Source organism: Somniosus microcephalus, chromosome 11, assembly GCF_052327205.1.
Source record: "Somniosus microcephalus isolate GS21.2 chromosome 11, FLI_Smic_1.0, whole genome shotgun sequence".
In the NCBI taxonomy this organism is placed as follows: Eukaryota; Metazoa; Chordata; class Chondrichthyes; order Squaliformes; family Somniosidae; genus Somniosus; species Somniosus microcephalus.
In genome coordinates this window covers 227472607-227496853 of record NC_140997.1, presented here as the reverse complement: position 1 = coordinate 227496853, position 24247 = coordinate 227472607, and the positions used below count along the sequence as shown (strand labels likewise).

The following is a 24247-nucleotide window of genomic DNA, read 5'->3' as shown; positions in this document are numbered from 1 at the left end:
TTTGAAGGTCTCGTCTCTTCTGGAGTGGACACAATCAGCGAGGACCTTAAAACGGTTAGTCTGACTGCCAGCCATCACCATGGCGATCGATCGCTGCCCTGCTGATGATGCAGAGCAGAATTTGAAACCTGATGTAACACCATCAAAACAGCTCCTGATTTGTTTGTCCAATAACCATTCATAAAGATTTCATCTTAATTGGCAACTCTGAAAAAATATATAGCACCATTTTGTTTCTAACCATTGCATATTATCACGCCAAGCTCAATAATTACAAAAAGGATATCCCCCATTGACCCCCCAACCCCCACTCGCTCCTTGCCCAGCCCTCAAGATTAAAATTTACATCATTCCGCCTTTTCTTCCTGTTTTATTCAGCTTCCTCCTTCCTTGGTTGGTTCTGTTGAGATAAAAAAAAAGATTTCTGTTTTTGTCATTTTAGAAACATAGAAGACAGGAGCAGGAGTAGGCCATTCGGCCCCTCGAGCCATTTAATGAGATCATGGCTGATCATCCAAATTCAGTACCCTGTCCCTGCTTTCTCCCCATATCCCTTGATCCCTTTAGCCTTAAGAAATATATCTAACTCCTTCTTGAATATATTTAATAAGTTGGCCTCAACTGCCTTCTGTGGTAGAGAATTCCACAGGTTCACCACTCTCTGGGTGAAGAAATTCCTCCTCATCTCAGTCCTAAATGGCCTACCCCTTATCCTTAGATCCAACTTTTAAGTTGCTCCGTGATGTAAAGCCCTGTGTAGTTCGACAAAATAGGCGCGCTCCTGCCCAATGGCCTCATGGGTAAAAGCACTGCTGGGCAAAGCTACCCGAGCTGTTGGCCCCGGGGCCGACTACCAGTCTGTGCTGAAGGAGCTGATCAAAGCAGAGGTAGCAGTGGAGGGCGCTACAATTGCCCCGGCCTAAGGTGGGCTGTGGTGAAGGGGTGGGGGGGGCAAAATAAATCAATCAGGCTTCCAACTCCTCATGGCTATTCTATGACTCCTCTGGTAAAGTTTTGAGAGGACTGGGGAAGGACAGGATTGGAGTCAAAATAACAACAGAAAATGCTGGAAAAACTCAGCAGCCGAGGCAACATCCGTGGAGAGAGAAACAGTCAACGTTTCAGGTCGAAACCCTTCGTCAGGACTGAGAGAAAACACAGGAAATGAAACAGATTAAAAGGCCAGTCTGGGGGCTGGGAAATGGGGATGAGAGAACAAAAGAGAAGCGAAGAGGTATTCAAAACGAGACAAGATGCTGATAGAACTAGTGAAGAGACAAAAGACGGCTCGTCACCAACTCGTCTCGTTTTGAATACCTCTTAATGTCTCTTCACTTCTCTTTTGTTCTCTCATCCCCATTTCCCAGCCCCCAAACTGGCCTTTTAATCTGTTTCATTTGCTGTGTTTTTTCTCAGTTCTGACGAAGGGTTTCGACCTGAAACGTTGACTCTGTTTCTCTCTCCACGGATGTTGCCTGGCCTGCTGAGTTTTTCCAGTATTTTCTGTTGTTATTTCGGATTTCCAGCATCCGCAGTATTTTGCTATCGTTGGGAGTCAAAATGCTGGCCTGTGGGACCAAAGAGCTTGCTGACACTCACTGTCTAGGCACTCGCATTGAATCACAGAGCAGAGAATGAGGTCATTTGGCCCATCGTGCCTGTGCTGGCTCTTTGAAAGAGTTCTCCCATTAGTCCCACTCCTCTGCTCTTAACATAGCCCTGCAATTTTTCCTTTGCAAGTATTTATCCAATCCCCTTTCGAGAGTTATTGTTGAATCTGCTTCCACCGCACTCACAGGCAGCGCGTTCCAGATCCTGATTCAGTTGTACATTTTTTTTTTAGACGAAGGGTCTCTCCACTTGTACAAGGTACCAAGTTGCTTCAAAGAGGAACCATTAGGAACAGGAGGAGGAGGAGGGGGAGGCCATTCAGCCCCTCGAGCCTGTTCCGCCATTCAATGAGATCATGGCTGAACTGCGACCTAACTCCATAAACCCGCCTTTGGCCCATATCCCTTAATACCTTTGGTTAACAAAAATCTATCAATCTCAGATTTAAAATTAGCAATTGGCCTAGCATCAATTGCCCTTTGCAGAAGAGAGTTCCAACTTCTACCACCCTTTGTGTGTAGAAGTGTTTCTTAATTTCACTCCCAAGAGGTCTGGCTCTAATTTTTAGGCTATTGTAAGAATTCGCAATAATTTACAGCTCCGAAGATTAATTTCTTTGAGTAAAGAATCCCTGGGTGATATACCTTTAAAAATTTCAGGGATCAAAAATGGCCGTCAGACCGCATGGCCGAAGACAAAGGACTTGGAAAACAGCTTTCTGTGTCTGTGGAAGAAAGCTTCAATGGAGCTGCCAGTCAAAAGGGAGTTCCCACCCCCCCTGCAGCAGATAATCGATATGTTTACAGAAACTGCTACAAGATGTTTGCACAAAGGATCAACCACTTGACTGCGGTTTCAACCTGACCACAAGAACAATTGAACAATGGCTTCTGTTTACTATAGCCTCCCAAGCTGTTTACATAGTAATACAGCTCCATTCAAAACCCATCAGGATGAATGGAAATGGTTCAATAGCCCATCACACACAATGAAGACACATTTAAACTGCAGCTTCATTCAAAGCTCAGCACAGACAATTGTAGAGACATTTAAACTGAGAAAAGGAACAGTTTAAAATGAATGGGTGATTCATCCAAACCCATTACTGGACAATGGGGCAGTTGGATCCCTTTTGTTTTAGCCCAGATACCTCCGGATCGGGGCGGGCCCCAAATGGGGGTATAAAAGATAGCTTCCCAGAAGCTCTCTCTCTCTCTGGCCTCGCCTCCGTGTCCCTCTACAGCATGGGAGCCTGCCTGAAGAAGTGAAACACCAGCAGTTTACTTTTAAAACACTGGGGTGTTTTTACTTCAGGGCAGTGAAGATCTAAGTTCGCAGGGCACGGAGCAGGCATTTCCAGTGGTGAGCATATATTTTTCTGGCCCTTCCACAAGGCAACTTAGGATAGGTATAGGGGTGGGAGTAAAGTGGGAATTTTGTTAAGAACTGTGATTTTAGTCGATCTTCCCTCGTTGTGTCCGTTTCTCCTCTCCTATTTAAGTAAGACGGTGTTGCACTGAGCAGAGAAAGTGCTTCAGTTGGACACTGAGTTCTGTATTTAAAACTGTATTAAAAGGGAGTAGCTGTTTTAAAGTACTGTATTTAAAACTGTATTAAAAGGGGTGTTGCATCAAGCTGAAGTGCTGTGGTGAACAGTGTGTAGCTGTTTTAAAGTACTGTATTTAAAACTGTATTAAGAGGGGTGTTGCATCAAGCTGAAGTGCTGTGGTGAACACTGTGTAGCTGTTTTAAAGTACTGTATTTAAAACTGTATTAAGAGGGGTGTTGCATCAAGCTGAAGTGCTGTGGTGAACAGTGTGTAGCTGTTTTAGAGTACTGTATTTAAAACTGTATTAAAAGGGGTGTTGCACCTAGCAGAGAAGTGCTGTGGTGAACGCTGCGTAGCTATTTTTAAAGTAACTGTATTAAAAGGGAGTGTTGCACCAAGCAGAGAAGTGCTGTGGTGAACGCTGTGTTTCGATATTAAAGTATTGTATTTAAAGGAGTGTTGCACTGAGCAGGGAGCGCTCTAGTGGACACTGAGTGTACTGTGTGTATTAAAATAAAGAAGTGTTGCACTGAGCAGGGAGCACTCTAGTGGACACTGAGGGTACTGCATTAAACAAAAGTGCTGTACCAGGCATAAGAGCTATATCGATTATTTTAAGTTGTTTCTTTCTTTTGTTTTCAATAAATACTGGTCTGTTTTGCACCCAAACCACGAGTCACGTTTTTTTCTGTCTACATCGCTATCGAATAAGTCCGGCGGTCAGAACTCAGGAATAGGGGAGCGCTTCGAAACCGCAAGGGGTCCCTGGAGCAGCTCAGAGGCTTCTGACTGGCCAGAGACAAATAACCCCATCCCCGCTATTAATTTCCTACACTATGCCCCCATGTCCTAGAATCCCTAACCAGCGGAAACACTTTCTCTCTATCTACCCTATTTGTTCCCCAGCAGAAGTCAGCACCACAGCAGCGCGCGATGTGGACAATGTGACCCGTCCATCGGAGCTGATCGAGCGTGGTCAAAGCTTCGATGCTGGGGATGTTGGCCTGAGCAAGAACACTGACGTCGGTGCGCCTATCCTGCCAATGGATTGGCAGGATAGGCGCAAATACGAGACTCCCAAAACAAGCGCTCTACTAGGAGCTCCGGCACAGCAAGAGAGCCCCAGGTGGGCAGAGGAAATGCTCCAAGGACACCCGCAAAGCCTCCTTGAAAAAGTGCAACATCCCCAACGTCACCTGGGAATCCCTGGCCCAAGACCGCACAAAGTGGAGGAGAAGCATCCGGGAAGGCGCCGAACACCTCGAGTCTCTTCGCCGGGAGCAAGCGGAAGCCAAGCGCAGGCAGCGCACGTCAACCCAAGCACCCCACCCACCCGCCCCTTCAACCACCGTCTGCCCCACCTGTGACAGAGACTGTAGGTCCCGCATTGGACTCATCAGTCACCTGCGAACTCATTTTTAATGCGGAAGCAAGTCATCCTCGGTTCCGAGGGACTGCCTAAGGAGAAGAGGAGCGCGGTGGGGGGAGGGGGGCGGTGGGGAGGATGAGAAGTCAGATTCTTCTAAACTCAAGTCTTAAGTGAGGTTTATTAACTTATAATTGTGCACTTGCCTAGAAAAAAAAGTGAAGCAGAATTGTCTTTCCTCAGATCTCAGGAAATTTGAGCATCGTGATATCAAGATACCCTTTAGTTGCAGCAGGGGCATTAAAGCGACACTGCTCTGGCAACTCCAATGAATAACTAGCTTGAGGTGAGGAAAGGAACAGCACTGGGAGTGGAATGTATCCTTGTCCAATACCCCTAAGGCCACGGCTTCAGTTTCTGTAAGCCAGTCCAACACAAGACGACAAGGTGAGCGATTGTCAACATAGCTGGCATTCGGTGAAGCGATACACTGGAACACACTACCTCTGCTTGAAGTCAAAGCCAACTAGCGTCAAAAATTAATACTTGCAGCTTGAGCCTTAAAGTAACCAATTGATGCCAGTTGTCCACACATCAAGCTCCTCACATTTGCCAGGGGCGTTCCCTTTGTTTAACAAGCTGGCTCGCTGACATCTGCGTTTTGCACAGAGTAGTCTTATTAAATAATAAGGAGAAAGAATGAAATGAAGAGACAGGCTTGAATGTGTATTGCACGTCTTTCAGTAACATCTAAAAGTGCTCGATATACTTTGAAGGGTAGTGACTCATGTTCTGGAAACACAGAAGACATTATGCACACAGCAAGATCCCACAAACAGCAAGCAGATGAGTGGCTGATTAATTTGAATTTTGGTGATGTTGGCCGAGGGAGGAATGTTGGGTACGGTAACGTAGCGGTTATGTTACTGGACTAGTAACGCCGAGACCTAGATTAACGATCCAGGGGCAGCAGTTCAAAATCCCACCACGGCAGCCAGGAAATTTAAATTTAGTTAATTAAATAAATCTGGAATAAAAAGTTAGGATCAGTAATGATGACCATAAAATTACCGGATTGCCATAAAAACCCTACTGGTTCACTAATAGAATCATAGAATGGTTACAGCACTGAAGGAGGCCATTCGGCCCGTCGAGCCCGTGCCAGCTCTCTGCAAGAGCATTTCAGCCAGTCCCGCTCCCCACGCCCTTTCCCTGTAGCCCTGCTAATTTTTTTCCCTTCAGGTACAGGAAACTCTTTTTTTATCTGGCACCGACGGGACCGGTTGATCAAAAAGTCCGGATTACAGAGAGGTCTAGTTACCAAGGTATGAGAGCCCCGTACACGGCACTTGTGCAGGAGTCCCGGTTACACAGCACTTGTGCAGGAACCCCGGTTACATGGCTACTAATATATAGTAAAACTGGTTAAGAGAGATTTCCAGATATTTAGGTGCCGGTAAAAAGGGAGTTTCCTGTACTTATCCAACTCCCTTTTGAAAGCCGTGATTGAATCTGCCTCCATCACCCTTTCAGGTAATGCATTCCAGATCCTAACCACTCGCTGAGTAAAATTTTTTTTTCCTCATGTCGCCTTTGGTTCTTCTGCCAATTACCTTAAATCTGTGTCCTCTAATGTCCTTCAGGGAAGGAAATCTGCCATCCTTACCTGGTCTGGCCTATACCGAGTGACTCCAGACCCACAGCAATGTGGCTGACTCTTAACTGCCCCTGTGAAATGGCCTAGCGAACCACTCCGTTGTACCAAACCGCTACAAAGAAGATGGACTGCAGCGGTTCAAGAAGGCGGCCCACCATCACCTTCTCGAGGGTGATTAGGGATGGGCAATAAATGCTGGCCTTGCCAGCGATGCCCACATCCCATGAACGAATAAAAGAAAAAAGGTTATCGGAGATCACCCCATGCTCTTTGTCACCCACCAGAGCCACTGGAACAGGCAGATGTGGATATATTTTAGTGAGAGCTTAATGATGTGTCAGCCGTGGCTCAGTGGGCTGCACTCTCGCCTCTGAGTCAGGAGGTTGTGGGTTCGTAGTCCCACTCCAGAGACTTGAGCATAAAAATCTAGGCTGGCACTCCAGTGCACTACTGAGGGAGCGCTGCACTGTCGGAGGTGCCGTCTTTTGGATGAGACGTTAAACCGAGGCCCCGTCTGCTCTCTCGGGTGGATGTAAAAGATCCCACGGCGCTATTTCGAAGAAGAGCAGGGGAATTCTCCCCGGTGTCTTGGCCAATATTTATCCCTCAATCAACATCACAAAAACAGATTATTTGGTCAATTATCACATTGCTGCTTGAGGGACCTTGCTGTGCGCAAATTGGCTGCCAACACTTCTAGCGCCTCGAAAAAATTAGCGCCCCTGCGGCCGAAATTCATCGGTAGCTACTGGAAGCGCCCCACCTCCCTCTTGTGGCCTTGTGAGGGAATATTGCGGCGCTACATGCCACAGTGCAATGCTCTGCGTCACGCTGCGCCGTGGTATTTCAGGCCTTCCTTCCTTTCTTAAAGGGGAGGGGCCTTGCGCAGCGCGACCCGGGGCCCAGCTGGGCCACCGGGAGCGCAGCCGGCACTCCGCAGGGGGGGGGGGGGGGGGGGGGTTGCTCAGGAGGCCAGGGACAGCAACGGAGGCAGGTGTTGGCAGGCGGCCAGCAACAAAAATGGCCACCCGGCACCTCGCCTTTAATGAGCGCCGCACCAGCCACAGGTAGGCCCCCCCTGACCCCGTCAGACATAGCGTCCGCCGGTAAGTCAGGGGGCGCTACCGAAGATCGCGGCCAGGGCATGAGCGGGGCGCTGTGCAGGCGATGACGTCATCGCCAGCGCCGCGGGGTGGAACGGTTACCACCGCCGCTAACCTCCCGTTGAATTTCGCGGGAGGCATTGGCCGCGCCGTGCCCGGGCGCGTGTTGCTTTGCTTAGCGCCCTCTTAGGTGCAAAGCAACCGAATTCTTTCCCTTAAAAGTACTTCATTGGTTGTAAAGCACTTTGGCACATCCTGAGATTGTGAAAGGCACGATATGAATACAAGTCTTACTTATTTACTCTTATACATGCAAAGGACATCAGCTCTAACAACGTAGCTCTCCCCCAGAACTGCACTTGGATCCTACAACCTTCTTAGTTGGTCGCACAGAGGTGATGTCATTGATTCTGGACTTAACTACATATAATGGACCCGGGGGGTGGGGAGAGGCTAAATAGTCTGGTGTTTGGTCAACAATAAAACTATGTAAAAATAAAAAGGGGGTGAATTTCCGTTTGGGTTGTCCCACTCGGCCTATTAACTTCCATTGAATTTATGATAGACAAGTGGGACACCCCCACTTTCCTCCCCCTCTCCCTCCCCCCCTCTCCCTCCCCCCCTCTCCCTCCCCCTCTCCCTCCCCCCCTCTCCCTCCCCCCCTCCCTCCCCCCCTCCCCGTGCTCCTTCCCTCCCTCCCTCTCCCACCCACTCACACTCTCCCTCCCTCCCCCTTTTAATATGAATATATTTTGATTGTGGTTATAAGAGGAGACTGGCACCCGGGAGTAATTATAAGGCTGCAGTTCACCCATTAATAAGGGATTAAGGAAGAAAAGGCAGGGAATAAGAACCAGAGCTTCCATTGCAGGAACTCTGCCGGCACCTTTGTTGTTCTTGCAGGTCTGCTCGCAGTCCTCCTGTGTCTGGAACCGGTTGGTGTTGCCGCTGCAGCCGCTGTAGATGAAGGGTCGGCATTCGCCAGTCTTCCTGTGGTAGTACCAACGCAGAGTGTACCTGGAGCAGGTTCCCTCGTCCAGGGGCAGCAGGCAGGGGTCTGCTCAATCCAAAGGACAGGCAAGTGGTTAGAGGAAACGGAAATAGAACGTTGGAGCTTTTTTAATAATAGAACCTCTTCTAAATTAACTTGTTTTTTTCTCGCTCTCCCTCCCCCTCTCTCCCTCTCCCTCCCCCTCTCCCCCTCCCTCTCTCCCTCCCTCCCTCCTCCTCCCTCTCTCCCTCCACCTCTCTCACTCCCTCCCCTTCACTCTCTCCCTCCCTCCCTCCCCCTCCCCGCGCTCCTTCCCTCCCTCTCCCACCTCCTCACTCTCTCCCTCCCTCTCTCTACTCCCTCCCTCTCTCTACTCCCCCTCCCTCTCCTTCCCCCTCTCCACTCCCCCTCCCTCTCCTTCCCCCTCTCCCCTCCCCTTCCCCTCTCCCTCCCTCCCCCTCCCCTTGTCTCCCCCTCTCTCTCCTTCCCTCCCCCTCTCTCTCCCCCTCTCTCTCCCCCCCCTCTCCTTCCCCCTCTCCCCGCTCTCTCCCTCCCTCCCCCTCTCTCTCCCTCCCCTCTCCCTCCCTCCCCCACCCCCTCACTCTCTCCCTCCCTCCCCCTCTCTCTCTCTCTACTCCCTCCCTCTCTCTCCCTCCCTCCCTCTCTCTCCCTCCCCCTCCTTCTCCCTCTCTCTCCCTCCCTCCCCCACCCCCTCACTCTCTCCCTCCCTCCCCCACCCCCTCACTCTCTCCCTCCCTCCCCCTCTCTCTCTCTCTACTCCCTCCCTCTCTCTCCCTCCCCCTCTCTCTACTCCCTCCCTCCCCCTCCCTCTCCTTCTCCCTCCCCCTCTCTCCCTCCCCTTGTCTCCCCCTCTCTCCCTCCCCCTCCCTCCCTCCCTCTCTCTCCCTCCCTCCCCCCCTCTCCCTCCCTCCCCCTCTCTCCCTCCCTCCCTCCCTCTCCCTCCCTCCCCCTCTCTCCCTCCCTCCCCCTTCTCCCTCTCTCTCCCTCCCTCCCCCACCCCCTCACTCTCTCCCTCCCTCCCCCACCCCCTCACTCTCTCCCTCCCTCCCCCTCTCTCTCTCTCTACTCCCTCCCTCTCTCTCCCTCCCCCTCTCTCTACTCCCTCCCTCCCCCTCCCTCTCCTTCTCCCTCCCCCTCTCTCCCTCCCCTTGTCTCCCCCTCTCTCCCTCCCCCTCCCTCCCTCCCTCTCTCTCCCTCCCTCCCTCCCCCCCTCTCCCTCCCTCCCCCTCTCTCCCTCCCTCCCTCCCTCTCCCTCCCTCCCCCTCTCTCCCTCCCTCCCCCTCCCTCTCCTTCCCCCTCCCTCTCCTTCCCCCTCCCTCCCCGCTCTCTCCCTCCCTCCCCCTCACTCTCTCCCTCCCCGCTCTCTCCCTCCCTCCCCCTCACTCTCTCCCTCCCTTCCCCTCTCTCTCTCCCTCCCTCCCCCTCTCTCTCTCTACTCCCTCCCTCCCTCTCTCTCCCTCCCCCTCTCTACTCCCTCCCCCTCCTTCTCCCTCCCCGCTCTCTCTCTCTCCCTCCCTCCCCCTCTCTCTCCCTCCCCCTCTCTCTCTCCCTCCCCTTGTCTCCCCCTCTCACTCCTTCCCTCCCTCCCCCTCTCTCTCCCTCCCCCTCTCTCTCTCCCTCCCCTTGTCTCCCCCTCTCACTCCTTCCCTCCCCCTCTCTCCCTCCCTCCCCCTCTCTCCCTCCCTCCCCCTCTCTCCCTCCCTCTCTCCCTCCCCCTCCCCCCTCTCTCTCCCTCCCCCTCTCTCTCTCCCCGTCTCCCCCTCTCTTTACTTCCCTCTCCCTCTCTCCCCTCTCTCCCTCCCTCTCCTTCCCCCTCTCCCCGCTCTCTTTCCCTCCCCTCTCCCTCTCTCTCCCTCCCTCTCTCTCTCCCTCTCCCTCCCTCCCCTTGTCTCCCTCTCTCTCTCCTTCCCTCCCTCCCCTGCCTAACAATCTATCTCTTCCAATTGTGCCTTCAGTGTCCTTGCCCGCTCTACCCTGTCCTTGCTGCCCATCCCTGCCCCGGTCGAGAGAAGTGCCAGATGAATGCAAGTTGCCGCCAAGGAGGAGGGTAGTATTGGCGTCGAGCAGGTTGACGGGCAGCTGCAGGGCAGAACGAAATATTTAACCATCTGTCAGCAATCAGGCCCTTGCCCAGGTACAGCCTGGATTGGCTGTAATTAACGTTACGCCTTTCACTCTGCGCCCCCTACTGCACCGTAGCATTTCTAGTTCCCCACATCAGTTACTTGGGTGACATTTACTGAACCCAACTCAGTTTTCAACCCATTTACTTTGAAGTGAAGTTATGTCAGCAAATATAGCAGCCATTTTGTCCACCAGCACCAATGAAATAAGTAACCATTCATCTCTTTTTGGTGATCTTGGCTAGGAAATAAAGACTTGCATTTCTATAGCGCCTTTCACGACCTCAGGGCGTCCCACAGGGCTTTGCAGCCAATGAAGTACTTTTTGAAGTGTAGTCACTGCTGTAATGTAGGAAACGCGGCAGCCAATTTGTGCACAGCAAGATCCCACAAACAGCAATGTGATAAATGACCAGATAATCTGTTTTTAGTGATGTTGATTGAGGAATAAATATTGGCCCCAGGACACCGGGGAATAACTCCCCTGCTCTTCTTCAAAATAGTGGCCGTGGGGTCTTTTACATCGACATGAGAGAGCAGACGGGGCCTCGGTTTAACGTCTCATCCGAAAGACAGCACCTCCGACACTGGGATAGCGTCCCTGCTCTTCATCCAATAGATCTTCAGTCTTCCCAATATTTGAGATCTTCAATAGATCGTCTACTTGAGTAGTCAGACAGGACCGGCTTAATGTTGCATCCAAAGAGTGGCACAGCCGAGCTCCCTTGGAACGTTAGCCTGGATTGTGTCACGTTGCACTGGCTTGGGACTTGAACCCATTTTGTTCTGACGCAGAGGTGGCCGTGCTACCAACATGGGCCCAGCTGGCCGTTAAAAGTTAGGTAAATAATTAGTTATTGGACCAATACTTAAAAACAGACCACCTGGTCATTCATCTCATTGCTGTTTGTGGGAGCTTGCTGTGCGCAAATTGGTTGCCGCGTTTCCTACATCACAACAGTGACAGCACTTCAAAAAGTACTTCATTGGCTGTAAAGCGCTCCGGGGCATCCTGAGGTCGTGATAGGCGCTATAGAAATGCAAGTTCTTTCTTTCTTCCTTCACTGCCAATTTTTTTGCTGTGTCCTCCAATACTGTGCGGGGGCACTGGGTAGAGCACCGTGAGGTAAGGTGGAGTGCTCACCCAAGGGAAAGTGCGAGCGAGAACAGTCCAGCCTCTCGGGAACATCCCGCTCTCCTTACCAGTTAGCTGCGAAAGCGGCTACACTTCAGATCATCCTGTCTTCTCAGTTCAAAGACAATTTATCGGGATGTGTGGACTTCAGATTGAAAGGAGGCAAAATAGATGGAAAATCAATTAACAAAAGGGTGAAAAGTGCCCCACAGAGCAGAGACTTTGAAGAATTCCTCTGCCTCTGCGAGACATCAAGCAGAGGTTAGGTGATTGCCGGGGCAGGGAAAGCTGGACAAGAATCGTCCAATGGACAGATCGCAGGTCAAGAGGCCAAAGAGCAGGCATCCTATGCTGGTCCCAGCTATAATTTGTCCTCATAAGCGTGTACCTATAGCCTAAAAAAGATGTCTCGGGGGTGAATTCACCACTTGGTGTGGTCCTCAGCCCTACAGATCAGGAGAGGCTCCAGACTCAATCCCTGGCCCATGTCGTGCTATCTGCTACAAGGCTGGCCTTGGGGAGGCGACTATTGGCCTTGGGTCATGCCTGTTGGGTGTGAAGAGGACCGGGTTGAGCTGTGGAGAGGACCAAGCTCGGCTGCGATGCCCCCTCAACCCCTCCCCTCACCTCCCACCCCCACCCAGCCAGCACTCAGTTCCTGGGTTCACACGTGTAGCATAACCAGGAGAACAAGGTTCCTACCTTGTTTGGAGGCTTCTCTTCTGTACCTTTCCTGTTGTGGTGGATCTGTGGCATCTACTTTATCGCCTGTCGATGGAAGGCAAACCAAGTCAGTGCTCCCTTTAATAGAACTGAAGATGCATGCTCAAGATTTCAAACCACTGAACACTTAACATTTTAGTAAAGGACCCATTGCTGGCACTACTGTGGTAGGTACATCGAGGGTACAGTACAGAAACAGGCCAATCGGCCCAACTGGTCCATTAAGCTCCACACAAGCCTCCTGCCACCCTTCTTCATCTAACCCCATCAGGATATCCTTCTATTCCTTTCTCCCTCATGTGTTTATCTAGCTTCCCCTTAAATGTATCTGTGCTATTCGCCTCCACCGCTCCCTGTGGTAGCGAGTTCCACATTCTCACCACTCTCTGGGTAAAGAGGTTTCTCCTCAATTCCCTATTGGATTCATTAGTGACTGTCTTATATTTATGACCCCTAGTTCTGGTCTCGCCCGCAAGTGGAAACATCTTCTCTACGTCTACCCCAACAAATGCTTTCATAATCTTAAAGACTTCTATCAGGTCACCCCTCGGCCTTCTCTTTTCTAGAGAAAAGAGCCCCAGCCTGTTCAGCCTTTCCTGATAGGTATATCCTCTCAATTCTAGTATCACCCTCTCGAATCTTTTTTGCACCTTCTCCAGTGCCTCTATATCCTTTTTAGAATATGGAGACCAGAACTGTGCACAGTGCTCCGAGTGTGGTCTAACCATGGTTAGATACAAGTTCGATACAGGATTGTCCTGGAGTCTCCAGGAATTGAAGGTGAATCTCCAGGACACATTGCTGTGGGCAAACCCGAGAGGAACTCATAAGGGCATTAAAAATGATTGGGGGCAAAATTGGGTCGCGCCCCCTTTGGGAGGCGCTACTTTTAGTCCCGTGGTGCTACTTCGCCGGAGGCGCAGCGCCGCGGGGCGCTAACAGTTACCGCCGCCGCTAACCTCCAGCTGAATTTCGCGGGAGGCGTTAGCGGCACCGCGCCCAGGCGCTAGGTACTTGGCGTCCCATTAGCGCCCTCTTTGGGAGGCGCAAATCAACCGAATTTCCCCCCCCTATTGTGTTTCGTTTATTAGTTAAAAAAATAATTGTAAATGGGGGTGGGGGAGGGGGAAAAAACTGAGAGTCAAGAATCATCCAATCAGGTAACTTTGCTTTGGAAGGTGGGGCACCGTGAGGATGAACGTGTCGGGCGACCAATGGAGGGAGCGTGGGGGCGGGGCATATGATGAAACCTGCAGGAATGCATTTAACCAGAGTTGGGGACCCACGTGGTAGGCCACAGGCTTGAGGGTATGATTCCTGGCATGTCTGCTGTGGGTCATCAGGAACGAGCCCCAAACAAAGACCCCCTGCCCCCTCCCCACCCCATCCCGCCAGCAGTCAGTTCCACAGCGGTTACACACAGGCCTAGGAAATCTATGAGAGTACTGAATGGAGGGAGGTTTTGTTTTAAGTGCACAGGAACACAGGAACAGGAGGAGGCCGTTCAGCCCTTTGAGCCTGCTCCGCCATTCAATTAGATCATGGCTGATCTGCGACCTAGAATCATAGAACGGTTACAGCACAGAAGGAGGCCATTCGGCCTGTCGAGCCGGTGCCAGCTCTCTGCAAGAGCACTTCAGCTAGTCCCACTCCCCCGCCCTTTCCCCGTAGCCCTGCAAATTTATTTCTTTAGGTACTTAACTAATTCCCTCAACTCCATTTACCAGCCTTAGCTCCCCATCCCTTGATGCCCTTACCTAACTGAAATCTATCAATCTCAGATACAAAAGCAAAATACTGCGGATGCTGGAAATCTGAAATAAAAACAGAAAGTGCTGGAAATGCTCAGGCGGCGTCTGTGGAGAGAGAAACAGAGTTAACGTTTCAGGTCGATGACCTTTCGTCAGAACTGGAAAATGTTAGAGATGGAAAAGGTTTGAAGCAAGTGCAGAGGCAGGGAAAGGGGGGGGGGGGGGAGGGGAGGAAAGAACAAAAGGGAAGGTCTGTGGCCGGGTGGAAGGCAGGACTGATTAAATGACAATGGGGATGATGGTGCAAGGCAAAAAGGAGATGGTAATGGGACAAGTACAGAAACAAAAGATGGGTCTCGAGGACGTGTAAATGGGAATAGCAGAAACGTTGCCAACTGCAGAAAGTATATACAGACCCTTAATTTTAATATTTCTTGAAATGCTTTGCCAGGCTAAAAGGCTTTTTCAAAGTGAAATAAAGTTGGTGAATGTAACAAGCAGTCTTTCACCGATAAGGCAGGAAACATGGGTGTGACTGCAGGGGGTAGTGAGAGGCAACACAGATAAACAAACCCCGAGTATTGTAGACATGGTGGGCTCGATTTTGTCAATGGGGAGCTTTTGGAGGCGGGACTCCCACTTTTTGGATTGTAGCCCCGCCTCCATCGACTTGTGGCCAACCCACGCTATTTTCCCTTGATTGACCTTGTTAAGCCCGCCCAGCGGGCTCAGCAGGCCAATTAAGGGACACCTGGTTACTGGTGACGTCAGCGACTGACATTTCATCTGTCAAGAGCTTTTGACAGATGAAAAATCAGCATTTGACAGCTCTGTGAAGCTGTCAAACACTGACAATCTGTCTTCTAACTTGAGTCCTTCTACTCAGACTCAGTTAGAGATCTCTCCAGACCAGAAAGCAGAGGCTGCAGCTTTTGACAGTTCAGCGGCCATTCTGCTTTCTGTGCCGGTGAGCTGAGGGACTCCCGAGAACTGAAGGAAGGAAGCCTGCAGGAGAAAGTAAAGGTAAGTAAAACTTATTTAAACACTTTACACACACCAAATACACTTACCTCTGCACTCATCACTCACCTGAACACCGGACATCTCGAACCCTCCAAGCCCTTCAGCCCAACGGCCCGCCTCGCTAACTTGGCGTGGTTTGGAGCCGTCGGGAATCCCACACTTCAGGGATAAAAATAGGGATTAGGCTAAAAACTGCCTGTTAACTACCTGTTAGCAGGCAGTTAATTGGCACTAATCCCCTTCCCGCCTCGGGGAGGCGGCTCCCAGCACAGGTCGGGTACCCGCCTCCTGGGACATTGGCATGGAGACGGGTTGGGGGCGGGATGGGTTCCTGCCCCCCGATTTCGCGATTTTAAACCCCCACATGCCTCCAATCCCGCCTCCACGGCCCAATGAAAATCCTGCCCATGGTGACTCTGGTGACTTTTCGGAGGTTAAAGGGGAGAAGTCAAACCTTTGAAGTTTTGAAATGCAGAATACGACGTAAACCATCAACCTAACCAAGTGGTTTTCTGCCACTTTTGTTAACTTTAGGAGTGAATGAACAATTGGGCTGTGACAAGGAATAGCCACACAGGATGAGTTAATGTGAACGTTTGCCAGCTTCAACAGCTCAGACCGAACATTAAAGGAACATTTCACTATCTCTGAAAGATTGATTTATTGCAAAAGGCAAGGAAAGCTGTATAAAGCACAGTGGCTGAAGAATATCGGCACTGCAGTCGGAAGGAGGTGGTTTGGCCGGTCATCTCGCCTACGAGGATCAGGCTGCAGTCGGAAGGAGGGGCCTGGCCGGTCCTTTCGCTCACGAGGACCTACAATCACCGCTGGACTGATCATCTGCGGGTGGCTGTATGTATGATTTCCTGTAACGTTATTGGTGGACGGCTCGAACAGTGGTTGGGGTTTGGAATCTGTCTTAGGAACAATAAAAGGTTAAAGGCAGAACCCGTGTGTCTGGTGTAATTTCTCATAAGTCTCAAGTCCGAACACTCTAACCTGTTGGACGGGGCGAGGGGTAATTCCACACATCTTACACAACAGCTGCTGTCCGAAAAAAAATGGGAGCAGTGGTTACGATCTGAAATTGTTGAACTCAATCTCAGTCTTGAAAGCTCCAATTGTCCCTCCAGCGTCCATAGCCTTGTGGGGCAGAGAATTCCAGGTTATTACTACAATTGTGGGAATAAACAGAGGTGCATGCAACGCCTTCCAAGGAAAGTTTCAAAGTTCAGGCTCCTCCTTCACCTTTTTTTTTGACATCTGGGGAACTACTCTGGAATTGCCTGACTGGGGGGAATCTAGAACTAGGGGGCGCAGTTTCAGAATAAGGGGTCGCCCATTTAAAACCGAGATAAGGAGGAATTTCCTCTCTCAGAGGGTGGTGAATCTTTGGAATTCTCTTCCCCAGAGAGCCGTGGAGGCGGAGTCATTGAATATATTTAAGGTGGAGATTGACAGATTTTTGAACGATAAGGGAGTCAAGGGTTATAGGGAGCAGGCAGGGAAGTGGAGTTGAGGCCGAAGATCAGATCAGCCATGATCTTATTGAATGGCGGAGTAGGCTCGAGGGGCCGAATGGCCGACTCCTGCTCCTACGTCTTATGTTCTTGTGTACCCGAGGAGGCCGCCCGTGCAGAAATCGAAGCCGGGCACGACCCTAGTCACAACGTTTCCCGTTAAGTTGCAGGGCCGCGCGGCGGTCTGGAGGTTTACAATGGTAATAACCGCGCATGCGCGAAAAATTGACTGGGCCGCGCAGCCGGTTAAAGGGCCCGCGCACCCAAAAAAAATGACAGGGAACATTGCTGAGTCAGCTTCTGGTATCTGGCACCAATTCTCCTAAAAATCACAAACCAAAAAAAAAATTAACAATGATACCTACATCGTAAAGAGAGACCGACAATCCGTTACAGGAACCAGTTGGGTCTCTGCTAAAACCCTATTGAGGAACATCTCCTGACTGGAAAAGAAACTTAGTCAGTGCGTAAAGTGGCCCCCAGGAGAAATACCCTTGTCAAACTGTTCAATCCACTACACATAAGAATAAGAACGTAAGGAGCAGGAGCAGTAGGCCAAATGGCCCCTCGAGCCCGCTCCGCCATTCAATAAGATCATGGCTGAACTTCTACATCACCTCCACTTTCCCGCACTATCCCCATATCCCTTGATTCCCTTAGTGTCCAAAAATCTATCGATCTCAGTCTTGAATATACTCAATGGGCCAGAAATTCGGGTCCAAATGCGTGAGTACGGTCTGGGTACTCACGCATCTGGCCGGATGAAATGCCGGCGTTCAGGAAACACCGTGCATGCGGGGAACGCCGGCATTTCCAGTCCTCTGAACGAAGGGGTTCAGAGGCACAGCGCGCGCGACTGCACAGGCAGCGCGTGCGCAGTGAAATTCCCCTTTTTTTTTCCAGAGTTGCGCGTGTGTAAAGGCCTCTGGTTTTTACGCGAGGAAAAAACAAGTGTAAGTACTTAGTTTTACAGGTAAGTGGGCTTTTAGTACAATTTAGAATTTTTTTTTTCCCCACAGGTTTGTTATTTTTAAAGAATTTACAGTAAGGTAAGTTTAGTTTTAGTCCCGATTTTTTATAAATTTTTTTTTTTCAAATTTTAAAATTATTGTTTAAAATAGTTTTTCATAGTTATTTATGGTTCATTTAAGTATTGCAATGTTTTTTTTAATTTTCTTTCAGGTTTAAGTAGTGTTTTGGGGCCAGCAGTTTTCATGAGTTTGACAGCTCTCACTGTCAAACTTATGAATGAACTTTTGCAACCTCCCATTGGTTGCCCAGTGCCCACGTGATCCCAGCCGGCTCATCGCACTAAGTACGCCGCTGGGTGACGCACGCACAGCGCGGCAGGACCTCAAGCTGGCCAGTGAGGGGAAATGCATTGCGGGCCAGGATTTAAATGTCAGCGCGCCGGGTAAGTGCTCATTGGGGGCTTGCATGCGCGGCAAGCACCCGACCCGAACTTCTGGGCCAATGACTCAGCCTCCACAGCCCTCTGAGGTAGAGAATTCCAAAGATTCACCACCCTCTGAGTGAAGAAATTCCTCCTCATCTCTGTCCACTTATCCTGAGACTGTGCCCCCCAGTTCTAGACTCTCCAGCCAGGGGAATCAGCATCGACCCTGCCAATCCCTCTCAGAATTTAATACTCAGTTTCAATGAGATCACTTCTCGTTCTTCTAAACTCTAGAGAATACAGGTCCATTCTACTCAACTGTGCAGGCTGGAGTTACCATGGCTCTGATGATGTGGAATCTGTATGGGTAGAATTGAGGAATACTAAGGGGAAAAAAACATTAGTGGGAGTGGTATATAGACCTCCGAACAGTAAGGCGGAGTTTGGCGATGGCATTAAAAGGGAAATTAAAGAAGCGTGCAATAAGGGCACAGCAGTCATCATGGGTGACTCTAATCTACATATAGATTGGGCTAACCAAATTAGTAACAATACTGTGGAGGAGGAATTCCTGGAGTGTTAACGGGATGGTTTCCTGCACCAATATGTCGAGGAACCAACCAGAGATCAGGCCATCTTAGACTGGGTATTATGTAACGAGAAAGGATTAATTAGCAATCTTGTTGTACGAGGCCCCTTGGGTCGGAGCGATCATAATATGATCGAATTCTTCATTAAGATGGAGAATGAAGTAGTTGAATCAGAGACTAGGGTCCTCAATTTAAATAAAGGAAACTACGATGGTCTGAGGAGCGAGTTGGGTAGGATTGATTGGGGAATGGCACTCAAAGGGTTGACGGTGGATAGGCAATGGCAAACATTCAAAGACCGAATGGATGAGCTACAGAATTTGTTCATCCCAGTTTGGCATAAAAATAAAACAAAAAAGGTGACTCAACCGTGGCTAACAAGGGAAATTAGGGATAGCATAAGATCCAAAGAGAGGACATATAAATTGGCCAGAAAAAGCAATATTCCTGAGGATTGGGAGCAGTTTAGGATTCAGCAAAGGAGGACAAAGGGATTAATTAAGAAAGGGAAAATAGAATATGAGAGTAAGCTTTCAGGGAACATAAAAACTGACTGTAAAAGCTTTTATAGATATGTGAAGAGAAAAAGATTGGTGAAGTCAAGCGTAGGTTCCTTGCAGTCAGAATCAGGGGAATTTATAACGGGGAACAAAGAAATGGCAGACCAACTAAATACATATTTTGGTTCTGTCTTCACAAAGGAGGACACAAATAACCTCCCAGAGATGCCGGGGAACATAGGGTCTGATGAAAGAGAGGAACTGAAAGAAATCAGTATTTGTAGGAAAATGGTGTTAGGAAAATTGATGGGACTGAAGGCCGATAAATCCCCAGGGCCTGATAATCTACATCCCAGGGTACTTAAGGAAGTGGCCCTAGAAATAGTAGATGCATTGCTGGTCATCTTCCAGAACTCTATAGACTCTGGAACAGTACCCATGGATTGGAGGGTAGCTAATGTTACCCCACTATTCAAAAAAGGTGGTAGAGAAAAAGCGGGGAATTACAGACCGGTAAGCCTGACATCGGTAGTGGGGAAAATGCTAGAGTCCATTATAAATGATGTAATAGCAGAGCACTTGGAAAGCATTGACAGGATCGGACAAAGTCAACATGGATTTACAAAAGGTAAATCATGCTTGACTAATCTACTGGAATTTTTTGAGGATGTAACTGGTAAAATAGATAAGGGAGAACCAGTGGATGTGGTGTATTTGGACTTTCAGAAGGCTTTCGATAAGGTCCCACATAAGAGATTAGCGTGCAAAATTAAGGCACATGGGATTGGGGGCAAGGTATTGACTTGGATAGAGAACTGGTTGGCGGACAGAAAGCAAAGAGTTGGAATAAACGGGTCGTTTTCCGAGTGGCAGGCAGTGACTAGTGGGGTACCGCAAGGATCGGTCCTAGGACCCCAGCTGTTCACACTATATATTAATGATCTGGACGAGGGAATTGGATGTAATATCTCCAAATTTGCAGACGACACAAAGCTGGGTGGGAGGGTATGCTGTGAGGAGGATGTCGTGAAACTCCAGTACGATTTGGACAGTTTGGGTGATTGGGCAGAAACATGGCAAATGCACTATAATGTGGATAAATGTGAGGTTATCCACTTTGGTGGCAAAAACAGGAAGGCAGATTATTATTTGAATGGCAATAGATTGGGAGAAGGGGAAGTGCAAAGAGACCTGGGTGTTCTTGTGCACCAGTCGCTGAAGGTAAGCATGCAGGTGCAGCAGGTGGTTAAGACGGCAAATGGTATGTTGGCCTTCGTAGCAAGAGGGTTCGAGTATAGGAACAAGGATGTCTTGCTACAGTTGTACAGGGCCTTGGTGAGACCGCACCTTGAGTATTGTGTGCAGTTTTGGTCGCCTTACCTGAGGAAGGACATTCTTGCCATGGAAGGAGTGCAGCGAAGATTCACCAGGCTGATACCTGGGATGGCAGGAATGACGTATGAGGAGAGATTGTGTTGATTGGGCTTATACTCACTGGAGTTTAGGAGATTGAGAGGGGATCTCATCGAAACCTATAAAATTCTGTCAGGCCTGGACAGACTAGATGCAGGAAGGATGTTTCTGATGGTGGGGGAGTCCAGAACCAGGGGTCACAGTCAAAGGATAAGGGGTAAGCCATTTAGGACTGAAATGAGGAGGAATTTCTTCACCCAGAGAGTGGTGAACCTGTGGAATTCTCTGCCACAGAGGGCGGTGGAGGCCAGTTCATTAAATATATTCAAGAAAGAGTTGGATATATTTCTTAAGGCTAAAGGGATCAAGGGATATGGGGAGAAGCCAGGGACAGGGTACTGAATTTGGATGATCAGCCATGATCTCATTGAATGGCGGAGCAGGCTCGAGGGGCCGAATGGCCTACTCCTGCTCCTATCTTCTATATTTCTATGGCTTCTCTAAACACTGATAGGCGTTCAGTGCCAAGGTGGGGAGGAACACTTACGCATCATTTCTGAGCTTTGGAACGGTTCCAGCCCGTAGTCTTCAGTCGGTACGTCGTAGCTCTCCACGGTGTAGAAATGCTCATAGTCCGGGTCGTTGCCATTTACCACCACTCTCAGTTCCTTCCCTTCAGAGTAGTTAAAAGCAAGAACAGAGAAGAAAGCTCAGTTTAATCATATTACACGCCACCGACAGACAGAGGCGACGGGTCAGGCACTAAAATAGCGGCCATGAAACGACAGGCCGCCATGACTAAATTTGAAAGGAAGACTAATTTACATTTAAATAGAGGTTAGACTGAAGTTCACCTACACTGCAGGTCAAATAATTAGTATTAACACTGTCTGATTGCTCAGGTAGGTTTGACAGAGTTTCTTTGGCATTGGGTTTTCTCCAGCCCTACCGTCCTCCGAGAATTCTGCGTTCCTCCAACTCTGGCCTCCCCCACTTCCTTCGCTCCACCAACTGAGGCCGTGCCTTCAAGCATCTAGGCCCTAAGCTCTGGAATTCCCTCCCCAAACCTCGCCGCCTCTCTCTCCTCCTTTAAGACTCTGCTTAAAAACCCACCTCGTTGAGCAAGTGTTTAGTCACCTATCCTAGTGTCTCCTTCTTTGGCTCGGGCCTGTGAAGCACCTTGGGACGTTTTACTATGTTAAAGACGCTATATAAATGGAAGTTGTTGTTGCAGTAATAGTGAATTATTTCGTTAAGGGGGTGGGGGGAATAGATCGTTTCCTCCTTGACTATGAAGCTTCAAGGTCAGTAGTGTTGCTTAGATTCTCATCAGCTCAACAGGCCAATTCTGATACTCCAGTGGTTCCAGGGGTGCTTGACGTCACATATTGGGGGTGATTTTGCCAACCCTGGGGAGGCGGGACTGCTGGGAAAATGGCAGAATCTGGGGTGGGTACCCATCCCGCCTCCGTGCCATCTTCCCAGGAGGCGGGTAGCCGACCCGCGCCGGGTCCTGTCTCCTCGAGGCGGGAAAGGGGATTACAGCCACTTAACAGTCTGTTAACAGGTAGTTAACAGGCAGTTAAGGGGATTATCCCCATTTTTCCAACAGAGGCGCGGGCTTCCCGGCGTCGGGATACCCCGCCAGGGTCAGCGAGGCGAGCAGAGGGTCTGCGGGGGTGAGAGGGGTCGAAAAGTGCGCTGTGGAGGTGAGTGATGGGTGCAAGTGTGGAGAGGCCAATAAAGCGATTTGAATTGAATTGATAGAAAAAGTTTCCTTACCTTTGTTTCTTCCTGCAGGCTTCAATCGTTGGGGATCCGGAGGTGCCTCATCTCCACGGCAGAGATGACAGAATGGCTGCTGCATTCTCCAATGCAACAGCCATCTGATTTCTGCTCCGGAAATAGGTTTGGTGAGTCTTGAGTACAAGAACTCACCAAACAACAGAGAATTGTCAGTGTTTGACAGCTTCTCAATGCTGGCAAACGATGACAATTCATCTGTCAAAAGTTTTTGACAGATGAAATGTCATACACTGATGTCCTCTGTCACCGGCTTTCCGTTAATTGGCCTGCTAAACCTGCTGGGGGGGGCTTAACAAGGTCAATCAAGGGAAAATAGCGTGGGTTGGCCAGACGTCGATGGAGGCGGGACTAAAACCCGACAAGCAGCAGTCCCGCCTCCAACGCGCCCCCATTGGCAAAATCACCCCCTTTGTACCTGTACTCCAGTACAGTCCTGGAGAACCTGACCTCACGTGCAACACTGATATAACAAATCGCAAGGCTGTAATTTGAACTCATGATGGGCTGGATTTTCATTGAGGAGGCGGGTAGGAGGCGGGACTACAACTTTCGGGGTTGTAGTCCCGCCTCCATCGAGTTCTAGCCAAACCACGTGATTTTGACTTGATTGACCTTGTTAAGCCCACCCAGCGGGCTCAGCAGGCCAATTAAGGGCCACCCGGCAACAGGTGACGTCACAGATTGAAATTTCATCTGTCAAGACCTTTTGACAGATGAAATATCAGCGTTTCACAGCTGTTTGAAGCTGTCAAACACTGACAATCTGTACTCCAGGTTAATTCCTTCCTCTCAGGATGATTTAGAGATCTCCCCGGAACAGAAAGCTGAATGCTGCAGATTTTGACAGATCGCGGCCATTCTGCTTTCTGTGCCGGTGAGATGAGGGACTCCCGAGACCTAAAGGAAGGCTGTAAAGGTAAGTAAAGGTTAATAGAACTCCTTTAAACACTTTACACAGACCAAGCACACTTACCTCTGCACTCATGCACCCATCACTCACCTGAACACCGGACATCTCGACCCCTCCAAGCCCTTCATCCCGACGGCCCGCCTCGCTAACTTGGCATGGTTTGGAGTCATCGGGAATCCCACATTTCAACAATGAAAATAAGAATTAGGCTAAAAACTGCCTGTTAACAGGCAGTTAATTGGCACTAATCCCCTTCCCGCCTCGGGGAGGCGGGTCCCAGTGCGGGGCGGGTACCCGCCTCCTTTGAAACTGGCATGGAGGCGGGTTGGGGGTGGGATGGGGTCTGGACCCCCGATTTTGGGATTTTAAAACCCCCACACGCCTCCAAGGCCCAATGAAAATCCAGCCCATGTTCTCTGGATTACTAGTCCAGGCCTCTGGATTATTAGTTCAGTAGCATAACCACTGCACTACCGTACCTGACCTCCAATCTCACATCGACACTCCAGGCAGTACTGGGATACTTGACTCTACACACAACACTGACACCCTCGTGTCCTATTAGGATAGCTTAATGTCATACATAATACTCTGGGTGTTGTGTTGGGGACTTGACCTTGAATACTGACACTGCTATGCATATAAGTCAAACAAAAGCAAAATACTGCAGAGGTTGGAAATCTGAAATAAAAACAGAAAGTGCTGGAAATACTCAGCAGGTCAGGCAGCATCTGTGGGGAGAGAGAAACCGAGTTAACGTTTCAGGTCGATGACCCTTCGTCAGAACTGGAAAAGGTTAGAGATGTAACAGGTTTTAAGCAAATACAGAAGCAGGGAAAGGGGGGGAGGGGAGGACAGAACAAAAGGGAAGGTCTGTGATAGGCGGGAGAGATTAAATGACAAAGTGATGATGGTGCAAGGTGAAAGGAGATGGTAACGGGACAAATAAAGAAACAAAAGATGGGTCTAGAAGAGGTGTGAATGTCAACAGCAGAATCATTACCAGCACCTGCTGTCTGAAAAAATGGAAGCAGTGGTCATGATCTGAAATTGTTGAAC

At 49.7% G+C, this 24247-nt stretch overlaps 1 protein-coding gene across 1 annotated transcript in view; it reads right to left on the bottom strand.

Moving 5' to 3' along the window:
* Positions 1 to 316: 316 nt before the first annotated feature.
* The window catches only part of LOC147111312 (uncharacterized), a 31570-nt gene continuing 7639 nt past the window's right edge, over positions 317 to 24247 (bottom strand). The window contains exons 2-5 of the mRNA XM_086002072.1: positions 21020 to 21145; positions 12259 to 12324; positions 8173 to 8343; positions 317 to 400 (exon numbers count right to left, since the gene is read on the bottom strand). Coding sequence (XP_085858198.1) covers positions 375 to 400; positions 8173 to 8343; positions 12259 to 12324; positions 21020 to 21145 — 389 coding nt within the window. The 3' untranslated portion in view covers positions 317 to 374. The remainder of the gene's footprint in view (positions 401 to 8172; positions 8344 to 12258; positions 12325 to 21019; positions 21146 to 24247) is intronic.